We start from the raw sequence: 13,439 nt of genomic DNA, 5'->3' as shown, positions 1-13,439 counted from the left end.
TGGCTGCTCTGTTCGGTCAATGGAACTGGGAAGTACTGTACCATCCACCATACTCCCCGGACTTAAGTCCTTGTGACTTTGATTTGGTTCCGAAAATGGAGGAACCACTTTGTGGCATTCACTTCAGAACTGTTCCAGAGATTCGACAGGCAGTAGACTGCTCCATTCGCACCATCAGCAGAACAGGCTCTGCTAACGGGATATTATGCCTTCCACATCGCTGGCAACGGGTTCTACACACCACTGATGACTACTTTGAAGGACAGTAACAGTTGCAAACAAGTAACTCTTTTGTGTCAGTTGTGAATAAATAGTTGCCACTATTTGAGTCCCAACCCTCGTATGTAAAAAACACACATTGCCAGAAAGTAGTAGCAAAATGAACAAAAGCCTACACAAGATCAGTGCTAGGGGTAAAACCTTATCATTTCAACGTCATTGTAAGCAAATATAATAATTGTGTATAAATTGGAGGAAAGACCTTATGTTATTTGACTACACTGTTAATAATCAACTGGAAACGGCTACAACTGTTAAACATCTAAGAGTATGCATACTTTTTTGGCGTGATTTACATTGTAACAACCACTTCAAACGATTTAGGAAGTATGGGTCCTAGAAACAGTTTCATCGGCTAGAAATGGAGTGGGTCATTATCAGTGGGATCCACTGAATGGTCAACTAACCTCTTAATCACAGTTCGACAATGACAATTCATTCAGATAGACAACTAGTTGGTGGTCAAGTCCACATAAATTGCTGTGCAGAAGTTACAGCAGAGCTGATATATGGTATGCGGCTTTCACAGATGACCCTACCTCTGATATGATTGGATATGTCTGTGACAAGACTGGAATAGGATGTGCTGAGTAGATGAATTGTTTCCTCTTTACGCCACACTCAGTCCCAAGCCCTTGTCTCAAGATCATGCCACTGCGGAAGATCTAGATGCAAGTCCTGTCCTATGCACCCATCAGGGATCCCTCTTCATCTGTTCTATCTCCCCCTCCAATCCAGACTACCACATCATTGTGTGCTATGCACAGCTCCTGTGCCTGCAGCCAGAAAGAGCTCATTGGTGTCAAATTCCTGTCTGGTGTATCTTTTGCCTCTCTCTCCCAACTGTCAGCCACACTTCCCCAATCCTCCGTCCCATTCCCCTATCTCCTTTCTCTTCTCATCCACTCCACCTGGCACATCCCATCACCTCAGTTTAGCTTCAATGCTTGCACAGTGTAGACAGCAAGGTCATGTATCTGTAGGAGAGAGAGAGAGAGAGAGAGAGAGAGAGAGAGAGAGAGAGAGAGAGAGAGAGAGAGAGAGAGCGCAAGTAGTGTTCTCAGTCTTGTTTACATACCTGTGGACGACTAATAAATATTGTTTGTCAACCTGTGGCCCATGCGAAGCAGAATTAATAGATACGGAGAAGATTCAAAGTGAACCAGCACATTTTGTCATCTGTTCATTTAGTAAGTGTTTGTGTGGTGGAAATGATTATTCAACTCTAATGATAGATATCACAAGTGATGTATTGTATGTCACACAGAGGCTTTCTGTTAAATTTACAAAAGCAGAAGTTCTTTGAAGACTGGTAATATGTTTCTTTCTCCTACTTATATCTCAGTAATGACCAAAACAACAAAATTACACCAATTTGGATGCTTAAGTAGGCATTCTTTCTGCCCATTGTTCAACAGTAGAATCGGAAGGAGGAAGATTATGGTGGTATACAAAGTCTCTGCCATACACTGTAAGGTGGTTTGCAAAGCATAGATATAGGTGTGAAAGACTAAGTTTTGGATCTTTATATGTGCATTTTCGGGGCAATGTGACACCAATTTCACTCTTCAAGCATACCTTGTGGACTAACTCAAAGTGTCTACTAGTCACTGGTTCCCCTCAGTAACACTTAAACTCCTTACTCTTTGCACTGAAGATGTGTAGTTAGAATCTCTGTGCACTGAAGCTGTGTAATTAGAATCTCTGGCAGTGACTTGAAGTGTGAGATGATCTATATTTATGAGATGTGACTGGTTACCACACTGTTTGTGAAAGGCAGCAATCCAGCTTACAGTCCTTGTCTTACCAGCAATCATTCTTCCCATGGACCATACCCAACTAGAACTGGAAAATGAGGAAGTGCTAGTGGTACACAAACTGTTCTCCACTACACACCGTAAGGGGTGTGCAGTACCACCAAAGTTTAGAATCTATTAATCAACTTCTTTACTGAAAATATGACCTCCCCCTCATGCATCCATACATAGTGACTCTATGTAATGCACACAGCAACTGTAATATTGCTTAATAGTTCCTAAAGAAACACCAAGTCATATGAAATTGGCTCCATAATCCTTAGCATTGTGATTTACCCTGATGTAAAAGTGTCACTGCTTTCTGTAAGTGTGATGGTGGCCAGACACTACAGCAGAAAACATTATTAAGTAAAGAATTACTGTGGTCTGCTGTCAGAAGGGCAAGGTAGTGTCCTTTGTGCTTGCACAACATGAGTACCGTATGTACTCAAATATAAGCCGCACTCAAATCTAAGTCGCACCTGAGAAATGAGACTCGAAGTCAAGGGAATAAAAAAATTTCCTGAATCTAAGTCGCACCTGAAATCTGAGACTCTAAATTCAAAGGGAGAGACAAGTTTTAGACCGAACCTGCAAATCGAAACAAAGTTGGTCCATTGTAACGCGAGACACAGTTGAAGTCGAATGGATGAAGATACAGCTACAGTAGTTTGGTTCGAGTCGTAAGCTTAGCAGTTAAGCTTTACCAGGTAGCCATTGCTATGTGTCGGGCGCTCCATCTGTATTTATATGGGTACCCTTCCTTTTTAACGTGTTTCGTCTGGTTTGAATCGATTGCTTATTTTGCTTTGATCTGATAAGTGCTGTTCTCTTTCTTATAGGTATTTGTGTCACTCTACGCTGAAAATGCATTATTGTGCTGTGTCATGCATTTTTTGTCGCATTCTGATAATGAGTGTTTACGACCTGTTGCAGTTCGTGGCGTGGCTTGCTTTTGTGTGCGCTACCGCGGCTTACAATAAGAAAAAGAAAGGAATTGTCTCATAAGCAAAACAATGGCAAGAGACTGCTATTTGTTGTTACTTACACTGCTGCTTTCTTTGATAATGATCAACAAGAACCAAATAATAGACTTTATATGATAGAAGATGTTCTGGATGAGAGTTTAGCGAAAAATTTTCTCTGTTTGAAAATCTGTGCAGACACCTCTTTAGTACATTGCATTCTGCACAGAAATTAGACTTATCTTAGATTTAAAAATCTAGTCAGTTGCCGTGGTTCATTTCTGACTGTATCACTATCAGCATATGAATATAAACATGACATGATATGTATATTCTTCCATGTTTACTGTCATCTCACTCTAGTTTCGTAGTTTATTAGGCAGACAGCATTTAAATGGGATAGCAGCAAACACGAAAGAATACATTGCAAATGTTTACATTCTTCTACCTTTTAATTTACTTACTGACGCAGAGGTTTTGGCGCCGGTATTTATCTTTGTGGCTGGAAAGCATGCCTGTATAGCGCTACATTTATTCGATGGCAGAAGTTAGTTGTGGCGGCACCTACCATCATTTTTCAGAACTTCCGCTTACTTTGCACTCGATTCTAAGCCGCAGGCGGTTTTTGGATTACAAAAACGGGAAAAAAGTGCGGCTTAGATTCGAGTAAATATGGTAGCCATATCCTAACAGCAAACATCAACGGTCTCATTGTCAGCATGCTAGGTGGGCAAATGTTATTTGTTCAGGCTGTAGCATCAATGCCAACCCCAGAATGGCAGAAGATTAAACATGCACTCCAAGAGCATGACATGAAGACAGTTGGCAGGACAACCAACAAAACAAATGTGTCATTCAGAGTGACCAAAGACAAATTTGGTTTACGGACTATTGTGCACTTGTGATAAAGTATGTATCAGAAGTACTGAGCAGTTCGTTAACACCAAGGTCACAGAACACAAATGTAAGTAAAACTTCACTGAAACTCAAGTTCTATCTGTGAAAAGTAATTGCCATATTTGTTTGTTATGAGAAGACATAGAGATCTATACGCATTATACCAACTTTTAACAACAAAAAGGAAAGTCTCAGTGTAAGTGAATGTTGGATTCCTATCTTGCACAAAATGACAAAGGTTGTTAATAAGTGGGAGGACAGAGTCGTGATGGCCACAGAGAAGTGCTTGGATAGTGATACCGAAGAGTTTGATATCAATTCATTACAAGTAATGGATGATAATGAGAGTACCAGCTACTTAAGTTGTCGAGACCTCATCAAATTATCAAACAAACTCATCCACTGAAGAATCCAAAACAGATTTCTACAGGCAATATGCCTTTCAGTCTCATTTGCTACTTGCAGGTTATCCTTGCCTACAAAATTCCAGACAAACTGTACAGATCAGTTGACAGATTACATGTGTGCTTTCAAAGATACTGTGCCTGTGCAGCAGCTTGCAGGCATAAGAGTTGGCTTCTGTGGAGCCTAAACTAACATAATTTCCCCACTTAGTACACTGACGTTGATGTTAGCTGCTTTGATGTGGCTACTCATGTTGTGCATGTGCCCAGGAACTATCCTCTCCCCATCTCCCTTAGCCATTTGACAGTAGACATCTCATGGCATGGCCATTGTAGTTATTCACTTGATAACATACCTTTTTCACGTGGAGACTGGCCACTGTGGAATTTACAGAAAGTGTGGTGTTATATCAGGGCCATATATACCGCTAAGGGCCTGCAGAGCAGATTGATATGATTGGGAGTTTCTTTATGAACTATTAAGTATATTACAGCTGTTGGGTAGACCCCTTAAAGTCCCTGTGCCAGGAAGCACAAGGGGCACTCATATTTTCAGTAAAGAAGTTGATTAATAGATTCTAAACCCATGTGGTATTGTATAACACAGTAAATACCTTTTTGATGGCATCACACAGCATGTTTGTGAGTTACTATAGCTCAGGAGAAACCCTTGCATAGAAACATATCATAGTAGTTTTGGAACAGACAAGTAATTAACACAGTGGCAGACCAGAACTGTAACCTGGATTGATGCCTTTCATAAACACTGTACTAGTCAATCACGCCTCACAAAACATCTCTCAACACTTCAGCGTATCACGCTCAGAGATTCTAAACGCACAGCTTCAGTGCAAAAACTATGTGAAGTTTGAGTATTACGGAGGGTACTCAACAATATGTAGACACTTTGGGCATGCCTCATGTATTAGCTCAAAGTGTGTAATGGTGCCTCCCAAAAGGATTCAAAACAGAGTTTTCCACATCCACGTATATAATCTGTAAATCATCGTACATTGCATGGCAGAAATACATTAAAGTTTGCTTAGTGTTTTATCCTCGGAATGCATGCTGTGGGTAAAGCAAACCAAAAGACTGTGATTTGTTGGCAGAACACTTTAAAGTGCAACAGGTTTACCAAAGAGACTGCGTATATCACACTTGTCAGCTTTCTTTTTGAATGTTGCTGTGCGATGAGGGATCTGTGTCTCAGGGGACTAACATGTGACACAAACATGATATGTGAATTGAATGGCAATAATTAAAACAAAGGCATTTTTCATTGCAGCAGTATGTTGTGAAATTTCTATCACTAACTTCCTCTCCCAATTTCAAAAATATTTAGTTGGCACCCACCTACTTAGGAAGAATTGATGATCATGACAAAAATAAGAGAACTCAGAGCTCGCACACAAAGATTTAAGTGCTCGTTTTCCCGCATGCCATTCGAGAGTGGAACAGTAAAGAAATAACTTGAAGGTGGTTCAATGAAACCCTTGCCAGGTACTTAATTGTGATTGTGGAGTAATCGTGTAGATGTAGAAACAGTTGTATCTCATGTCTGACATACCATAGCTCACATATTCTTCCCGTTCATGTTACATCATGTTACACGTATGTTGTACGCACTCCTCCTATGGATTGGGGACTCATACAAAAGGTTAAGTAAATAAGGGTGTGTGTGGAAGGGGGGGGGGGTGCAGGGTTCAGTTTTTGTGCCATTCCTCATGATTAATGCTTCGAGTCAATAGAAATACTTTTGAAGTTAGAACCTTTACTGCCAGTCCATTGTTATCTTGTAATCATTTCACTGTTTCCCACTGGTTTTGTAGTTCAAGATATTTCAAAAACTAGAGATTTTATTATATTATAAACACTGTCTGGGATTCTTTGCCCAGTTTTTCCTCTTTCAGCAGCTGGTATATAAATATTAGTTATAAATAAATAAATTTTAATGAATTATAATTATTAATATTGTGGTACATAATATTAAAAATATAAATGTATCTAAAAACAAAGGTATACACTCGCACGCACACACACATCCATCCGCACATACACAGACGCAAGCATGTATACCTGTCCTTTTTTCCCCTTAAGGTAAGTCTTTCCGCTCCCGGGATTGGAATGACTCCTTACCCTCTCCCTTAAAACCCACTTCCTTTCGTCTTTCCCTCTCCTTCCCTTTTTCCTGAAGAAGCAACTGTTGGTTGCGAAAGCTTGAATTTTGTGTGTATGTTTGTGTTTGTTTGTGTATCTATCGACCTGCCAGCACTTTTGTTTGGCTAAGTCACATCAACTTTGTTTTTAGATATATTTTTCCCATGTGGAATGTTTCCCTCTATTATATTCATTAATAATATAAATGTTACATGGAAAGATAGTTGATTTAAATAATATAATTTTATCAGTTTAATAGTAAATGTCTAGTTTTCTAATTGTGGTATTACGTGTGTTGGTTACTTTAAGAAACCTGTATTTCTGGTTTTTTTTTTTTTTTAATGTTCATTAGCTGGCCTGCTAGATAAAGGACTCACCCAATTGACACACATTCTTCCTGACTACATGATGGTATTTGCTGTACCTGTACTGACTCATCATCCTTTCTACACATCTCATGAAGACTTGGATCAGCTCATGAAAATCAAACAGTGCCTCTGGTTTGTTATGGAACCACTCATAACAAAAAATGATCTCTATTGCTTTGGGTTCTACAAGAGTCTCATTGAAAGGATGAAGAATCACAAAGACGCATTTAAAGGAGATGAGGATGCTGTGAATCACGTGAGTACCACTTGCAAACTGTTTTTCTCTTTTTTTTAAAGTGTGAAGCTGTTTGTATATACATGTTTCAAACTGATGTCCCCAAAATGAAGTTTTGCTGGTGTGTACTAATTGCTAATCTGACAATGGGTGCCCAGAGGGTAATGGGAAGAACAATTAAAATTGTAAATAAAACTGCAGATAAACTATTGTTTTGCTTCCATTACTCTGATAAATAGATAATGATGTCCAGTCACAGAATTCTCGACTATAATACTCATAAAATCCTAATCTTATAGCCCCCTGCACATCCAGAGGTAAGAATAGGCCAGAGGTAAGAATAGGCCCGAGGTATTCCTGCCCGTCGTAAGAGGTAACTGAAAGGAGTCTCACGCGTTTGGGCCTTTATGTGGTGGTCCCCTATAGGGTTTGATCTCAATTTTTCAAAATTTTCCCGAAGAGCAAGCCAATTAGGGAAGGGCACCTTACGTGGTACATGTGTCCATTGTGCATTGAGATCTTTAGTCCATTTTCTCATCGTCGCATTGCATTCTTGCCAGTTTTATTATCTCTTTGGCGAGACACCTTCCTGGGTGCGTTTTCCATCACACACTATGCAGTGTCACTTTCTGTGCTGACGATGACCATGAACTTCTTTGTACCTCATATTCAGCATGGTAGCCAGTCCGTTGTGGTGGGGCCACCATGTACCGTGTTGATTGTAGCCCCCGACAACACAGGGATGGCTCTGCTGCTTGTGCTGCTTACTCCCCATGTATACCAAGGAGTAGATACCCGTCACCCTGGGGCATCGAGAATCCCAGAAATGGCCATCCTGCCAGGTGGCCTTTGCTGTGGCTGAGTGGTGCCCATGGGTAGGGCTCCTGGTTGGAGTGTGTGGCATCAGGTCGGATGACACGTAATGAAGCGTAGTACATTATCTCTTGCTGGTGGTCCGCCACCAGCAGTCTCTAAGTGGGCAAAGTTTAACTTTAATGCTGAGAAATATGACCCCAAGTCATTCCCCACCCTGGTCACACCATGAGAGGAATACCAGGCTAAGAATGGCCGTGAAGCTTATTTGCCCCGGTACCTCATATGTACGAGAGTTGATGGGGAATCTTTCATGTCCATGAAGCCTCAGTTTTTTGTGGAGCATTTGAAGGACAAGTTCAGGGAGGTGGAGTGCTTGTCCAAAATGTGCTCTGGGTCAGCATCCTCTGCCCAGTCATGGGCATAACTCTCTTGTGGCAAGTTGGGGGATGTTTCCGTTACCATCACGCCTCATAAGAGCTTAATTATGGTCCAGGGTATTACGTTCCACAGGGACCTTTTTTCGCAGTCTGATGACTAGCTGTGCGCCAATTAAGACCGGCGAGGTGTTCATTTCGTACGGCGCATCCATCGGGGTCCGAGGGATAACCTCGTTGCCACCGGCGCCTTCATCTTGGCCCTTGAGGGTGATACATTGCCTGAGAAGGTCAAGGTGATGGTCCATTGCTTTGACGTCAAGCCATATATCCCTCCCCTGATGTGGTGTTTTAAGTGCTGGAAATTTAGCCATATGTCTTCACGCTGTTCTTCCAGCCCAACATGTTGAGATAGTTGACGACCATTGCATCCCAATACTCCATGCTCCTTGCCCACCAGACTGCAGGATATTATAGAAAGAGTGGAAAAACACGGTGTATAAGAACCTGGACCGACTGACCTACACTGAGGTTAAGAGGAAATTTGAGCGCCTACATTCTGTGGCTATGACTACCTCGTACACCACCACTACGAGAACAGTTCTCACCCCATCAGCTCCTTGAATTCCTATCGCCTCTCAGAACTGGGAGACTAGACCTGCCACCTTGATGGTGGGGTGCACTTCTTTCCCTGTTGCTCCCACACCACCTACTTTGGGAGCAACGCCTCATCAGCTGATTCAGTTTTATGTTTTGTTCGTATTCTTTTTATCAGTTTTAGTACATGTCCATTGTCCCTCTGTGTCCTCCACCCTAGTGCTTCTAAGGTAAAGGTATTAAATGCGTTGCAGAGTGGCTGGCTTATCTTTTTTTATTCCCATGGTCAGCCAGCCATGGTAATCTGCTTTGTTGTTTTAATCTGTTCATCCCGTTTCTTGTGTTTCCGTGGTTTTCTTGTTCCCTTTTGTCCATTTACATGTTTGCTGCCCTTCATCATTCTTGTGATTTTTCCTTTCATTCTGTTTTGAGTTGTCAGTCTCGTTTGTTTTATTCTCACACTTGTGGCTTTGAGGGACTGATGACCTCGTAGTTTTGTCCCTTTCCCCCTCTTTTAATCCCACCAAACAACCAACCAACCTAGTCTTATAGATATTTTGGTTGGTCTTTGTTTAAGTCAGTAGAGGGAAATGGCAACCAATTTAGAAGTAAAGGAGTCATTGATTGGCACACACAAAAAGAGAATGGAAACTTTGCCACCTGTGCACCTACCTTGTGCTGACAGGACACACAGCCAGAAAGTGTAGGTGCACAGGTGTGTATGCAGGTGCACATGTGTGTATGAGCGTGTGCATGTGCGCGTGTTTGTCTGTGTTTCATTTTGGGTGTTTTGTTGGCAGGTTCTGCATCAAGTAAATTGAGTGAATTTATAATGCGTTGACAAGAAATGAATTGAGAATGTAGTCTCTCAGAAGGATGGTGTGATCACTTCTGCCATGGCATTATGGGCAAAATATTTGTATATTTCTTCTACGTTATTAAAATATACTAATGAGGAAAAACTTGCTCTCACATACAGTAAAATATAGTTCTGAGAAATTGGGAATTTGAGTGTGGAAATAACTGAAAGATTGGAAAAAAATGTGATATAGTAAAATAAACACCCAGAAACATATCTTATTAAAAGTTTTACAGGGAGCAATATCAGAAGCGCCATGAAAAAAAGTCGCGAACCTTTGGTTGAATATAAAAAAAATGTTGGGCAACACTCCCTGTCATCTTCATATGTAATTTATAATTTAAGGCTAAAAATGTTTCTCAGGCAATGTTTTACGGTGGTAATCAAAGGTGCCACTTGTTTTGCGTATGAAATTAATTGGTCCCCTCCCTCTCCAGTAGAAACCTAATTTGTTTAATAACACCGTACAGTAGGGTTCCTATCTTGAAAGTCTATAGATTGTTTCAACTTGTGCTTAACTCCTTCCGCTGTAGGCACTTGTTTATCGGTCAGATAAAAAAAAGTTGTAAACAGTTCTTCAAACTATGGCCTTGCCCCCTGTGGCAAACTGCTTATGTCAGTGGCCTCTTTTAATCTTTATTTGACCTGTTCATGATTACAAATGCTTAAAAATTCATATCTGTCTTTTTGTAAGTTAGAAATTGACAGTGTAATACAGGTGGTTTCAAAGAGATGAATACAGTATCACAAGACTATATTTTCAATATTAATGAAAGTGGATCACATGGAGTACATTTTAATAAAATAGAAAGAAACTTCCACATGGGAAAAATATATTAAAAACAAAGATTCCAAGACTTACCAAGCGGGAAAGCGCCGGCAGACAGGCACAATGAACAAAACACACAAATACACACACAGAATTACTAGCTTTCGCAACCAATGGTTGCTTCTTCAGGAAGGAGAGGGAAAGACGAAAGGATGTGGGTTTTAAGGGAGAGGGTAAGGAGTCATTCCAATCCCGGGAACGGAAAGACTTCCCTTAGGGCGAAAAAAAGACAGGTGTACACTCGCGCGCGCGCACACACACACACACACACACACACACACACACACACACACACACACACACACACACATATCCATCCGCACATACACAGACACAAGCAGACATATTTAAAGGCAAAGAGTACATTTTAATGTACACACAGTATTGTTAAAGCTTTTATTTTCAAAATCACCATCCAGTTTTATAAGGGTATATATTTTACATGCATGCAGATGAAACCAAGAGGTAATTCTTACAGTTATATCTAGGATCAAAGTTTTTATTCACCTTTCAATGTCCTCTGCCCTGGAATCCAGTCTTCTTTAGCCATTGAATTAAATTTCTCCACACACAATTGTTTTATAAATGTTATGTTGCAGATAACATTCCTAGAAGCTGTCCAACCTTTCACAATAGCTCAAATAATATCTGTTGGATTTAATTCTGGGTGGTAAGGAGGAAGGCCTAAAGCAGTGTGTACAGCAGTTTGTCAAATCTTCTCAGTGGAATACTCAACAGTCCTTGGGTGGTTCGTCAAACGAACTCGTATAGAACAGGTTTCAGCATGTCATCTGAGAATGGGTTACATTCGTTTGTTTGCCAATTTGAGGAGGAGGAGGAGGATCTTAGTGTTTAACGTCCCGTCGACAACGAGGTCATTAAAGACGGAGCACAAGCTCGGGTGAGGGAAGGATGTGGAAGGAAATCGGCCGTGCCCTTTCAAAGAAACCATCCCGGCATTTGCCTGAAGCGATTTAGGGAAATCACGGAAAACCTAAATCAGGATGGCCGGAGATGGGATTGAACCGTCGTCCTACCGAATACGAGTCCAGTGTGCTAACCACTGCGCCACCTCGCTCGGTAGCCAATTTGAAATATCGTCTTTAGTAGAATGAGACCTAAATGTAAACAGTGTCTCTGTTTCCCTCTTTAAATTATTTTTTTTAAATTGCTTTGAATATGCAATTTTTTTTCTTGGATGATGATTCTCTCTAACAGCATTGAGCCTGCCACCCTCTCCCTCTCTCTCTCCCTCTCGTTCTCTTTCTCTCCAGTAGAAACCTAATTTGTTTAATAACACCTTACAGTAGGGTTCCTATCTTGAAAGTCTATAGATTGTTTCAACTTCTGCTTAACTCCTTCCGCTGTAGGCACTTGTTTTTCGGTCAGATGAAAAAAAGTTGTTAACAATTCTTCAAACTATGGCCTTAACCCTAACCCTACCCCCCCCCCCCCCCCCCCCCCAATCACTCGGGTTCGTGCTTGGCTACCACGGGGCTCTAGTGTATGCAGCACTTTTTCCCTGACAAGCTGTATGTGTATCCTCTTGCTATTCATTTTCCCCTCCCTTGGGGAACATGGGAACATGTCTGCGGTATTATTGGGAATGTTCTGCATTCTGTTGCTGACTTGCGAACAATCTCAACTTCATTTTTGGCTCCTTTTTCCTTTCTTTATTTCCCTTCTCCTCTCGTTTCTCCACATCAGCATTTGAGGATCCTCTTTTTTTTCTTCTTCCTCACTATGCACTTCTGAAAGCCAGCCCACGCATCTGACACGTAAAAGATGACTGGGTAACATGTAATTCCCAGCCCCGGTCAACAGGTAGGACCTGGTACAGGCCAGGCCCAGGGAGGAGTGATTGCCTGAGCTGTCACCTTCCCAGATTGCACGTTGGTCCCTCCGTCAGGTGTTCGGGAGGTGTGACTCAAGGTGTGAAGATTCACCTAAGGTGGGTGCGCCCTCTTGTGTAGAGGCCCCCACCTGGAAGGAGCGTGCCATCGGAGATGCTGGCAATTGGGGGGATTTCCTCACTATGAGTCACTCATCCTGTCCATCATTGTTGACAAAATGTAAACGTTATGAGACTAATGATTCAAAGACCCTTCCTGCTGCTTCACGATTCCTCACGTTTTCACATATGAAAGACGGTCACTCCTTCTCCACGGTAAATCCGTTTATTATGCATAAAGGTGTTGATGCAATTGCTGGCCTTATGAAATCCTGCTCTCATTTATAGAATGGCACCTTGCTTATGGAGACGGCTTCTGATGCTCAAGCACAACAATTACTTGCTGCCTCGCTTCTCCACGGCTACCCTGTCCGTGTCGAGGCACATAGAACTTTGATTCTTCCTGTGGTGTAATTTACACCAGGCTGCTTGACGGTCCAGCTGAGGCTGAAATACAATCTTACCCCTGATCAGGGTGCCATTACCATTCATCGTGTAATGAAAAAAGTTGATTCCTCCCTGGTGCCCCCCCCCCCCCCCCCCCCCCACACACACACACACACTCTTTTCCTCACCTGTGGTAGGGTGCTGCTGGTGTCCAAGATTAAAGCTGGCTAGAAATCATCACAGTCTGGCCATACATTTCGAATCCGATGCACTATTACCGGTGTCATCGGTTCAATCACACCAGAACGTCTTGTCGACACCCAGCCAAATGCGTAACCTGTGGCAGGGATGCACACGAGGGCGAATGTCCACCTCCCTCTCCCTGCTGTATCAACTGCAATGGTGGCCATACTGCCTCCTCCCGGGATTGTCTCGTGCATCTAGATGGGTGGGTTGTTCAAGAGATTCAGGTAAAGGAAAAAGTGCCTTACCCAGTAGCTTGCAAGTTACTGGTCAGTCGCAAAC

The 13,439-nt window shown here is 41.9% G+C and overlaps 1 protein-coding gene across 2 annotated transcripts in view; it reads left to right on the top strand.

Moving 5' to 3' along the window:
• The window catches only part of LOC126278016 (sister chromatid cohesion protein PDS5 homolog B-B), a 192,439-nt gene that overhangs the window by 147,100 nt on the left and 31,900 nt on the right, over positions 1–13,439 (top strand). For both annotated transcript variants that reach the window (XM_049977727.1, XM_049977726.1), the window contains exon 19: positions 6,851–7,122. In XM_049977727.1, the coding sequence (XP_049833684.1) occupies positions 6,851–7,122 (272 nt within the window). The remainder of the gene's footprint in view (positions 1–6,850; positions 7,123–13,439) is intronic.

The sequence above is a fragment of the Schistocerca gregaria genome, chromosome 6 (assembly GCF_023897955.1).
Source record: "Schistocerca gregaria isolate iqSchGreg1 chromosome 6, iqSchGreg1.2, whole genome shotgun sequence".
In the NCBI taxonomy this organism is placed as follows: domain Eukaryota; kingdom Metazoa; phylum Arthropoda; class Insecta; order Orthoptera; family Acrididae; genus Schistocerca; species Schistocerca gregaria.
Note: the sequence above shows the minus strand (reverse complement) of the source record. Positions and strands in the feature narration are given on the sequence as shown.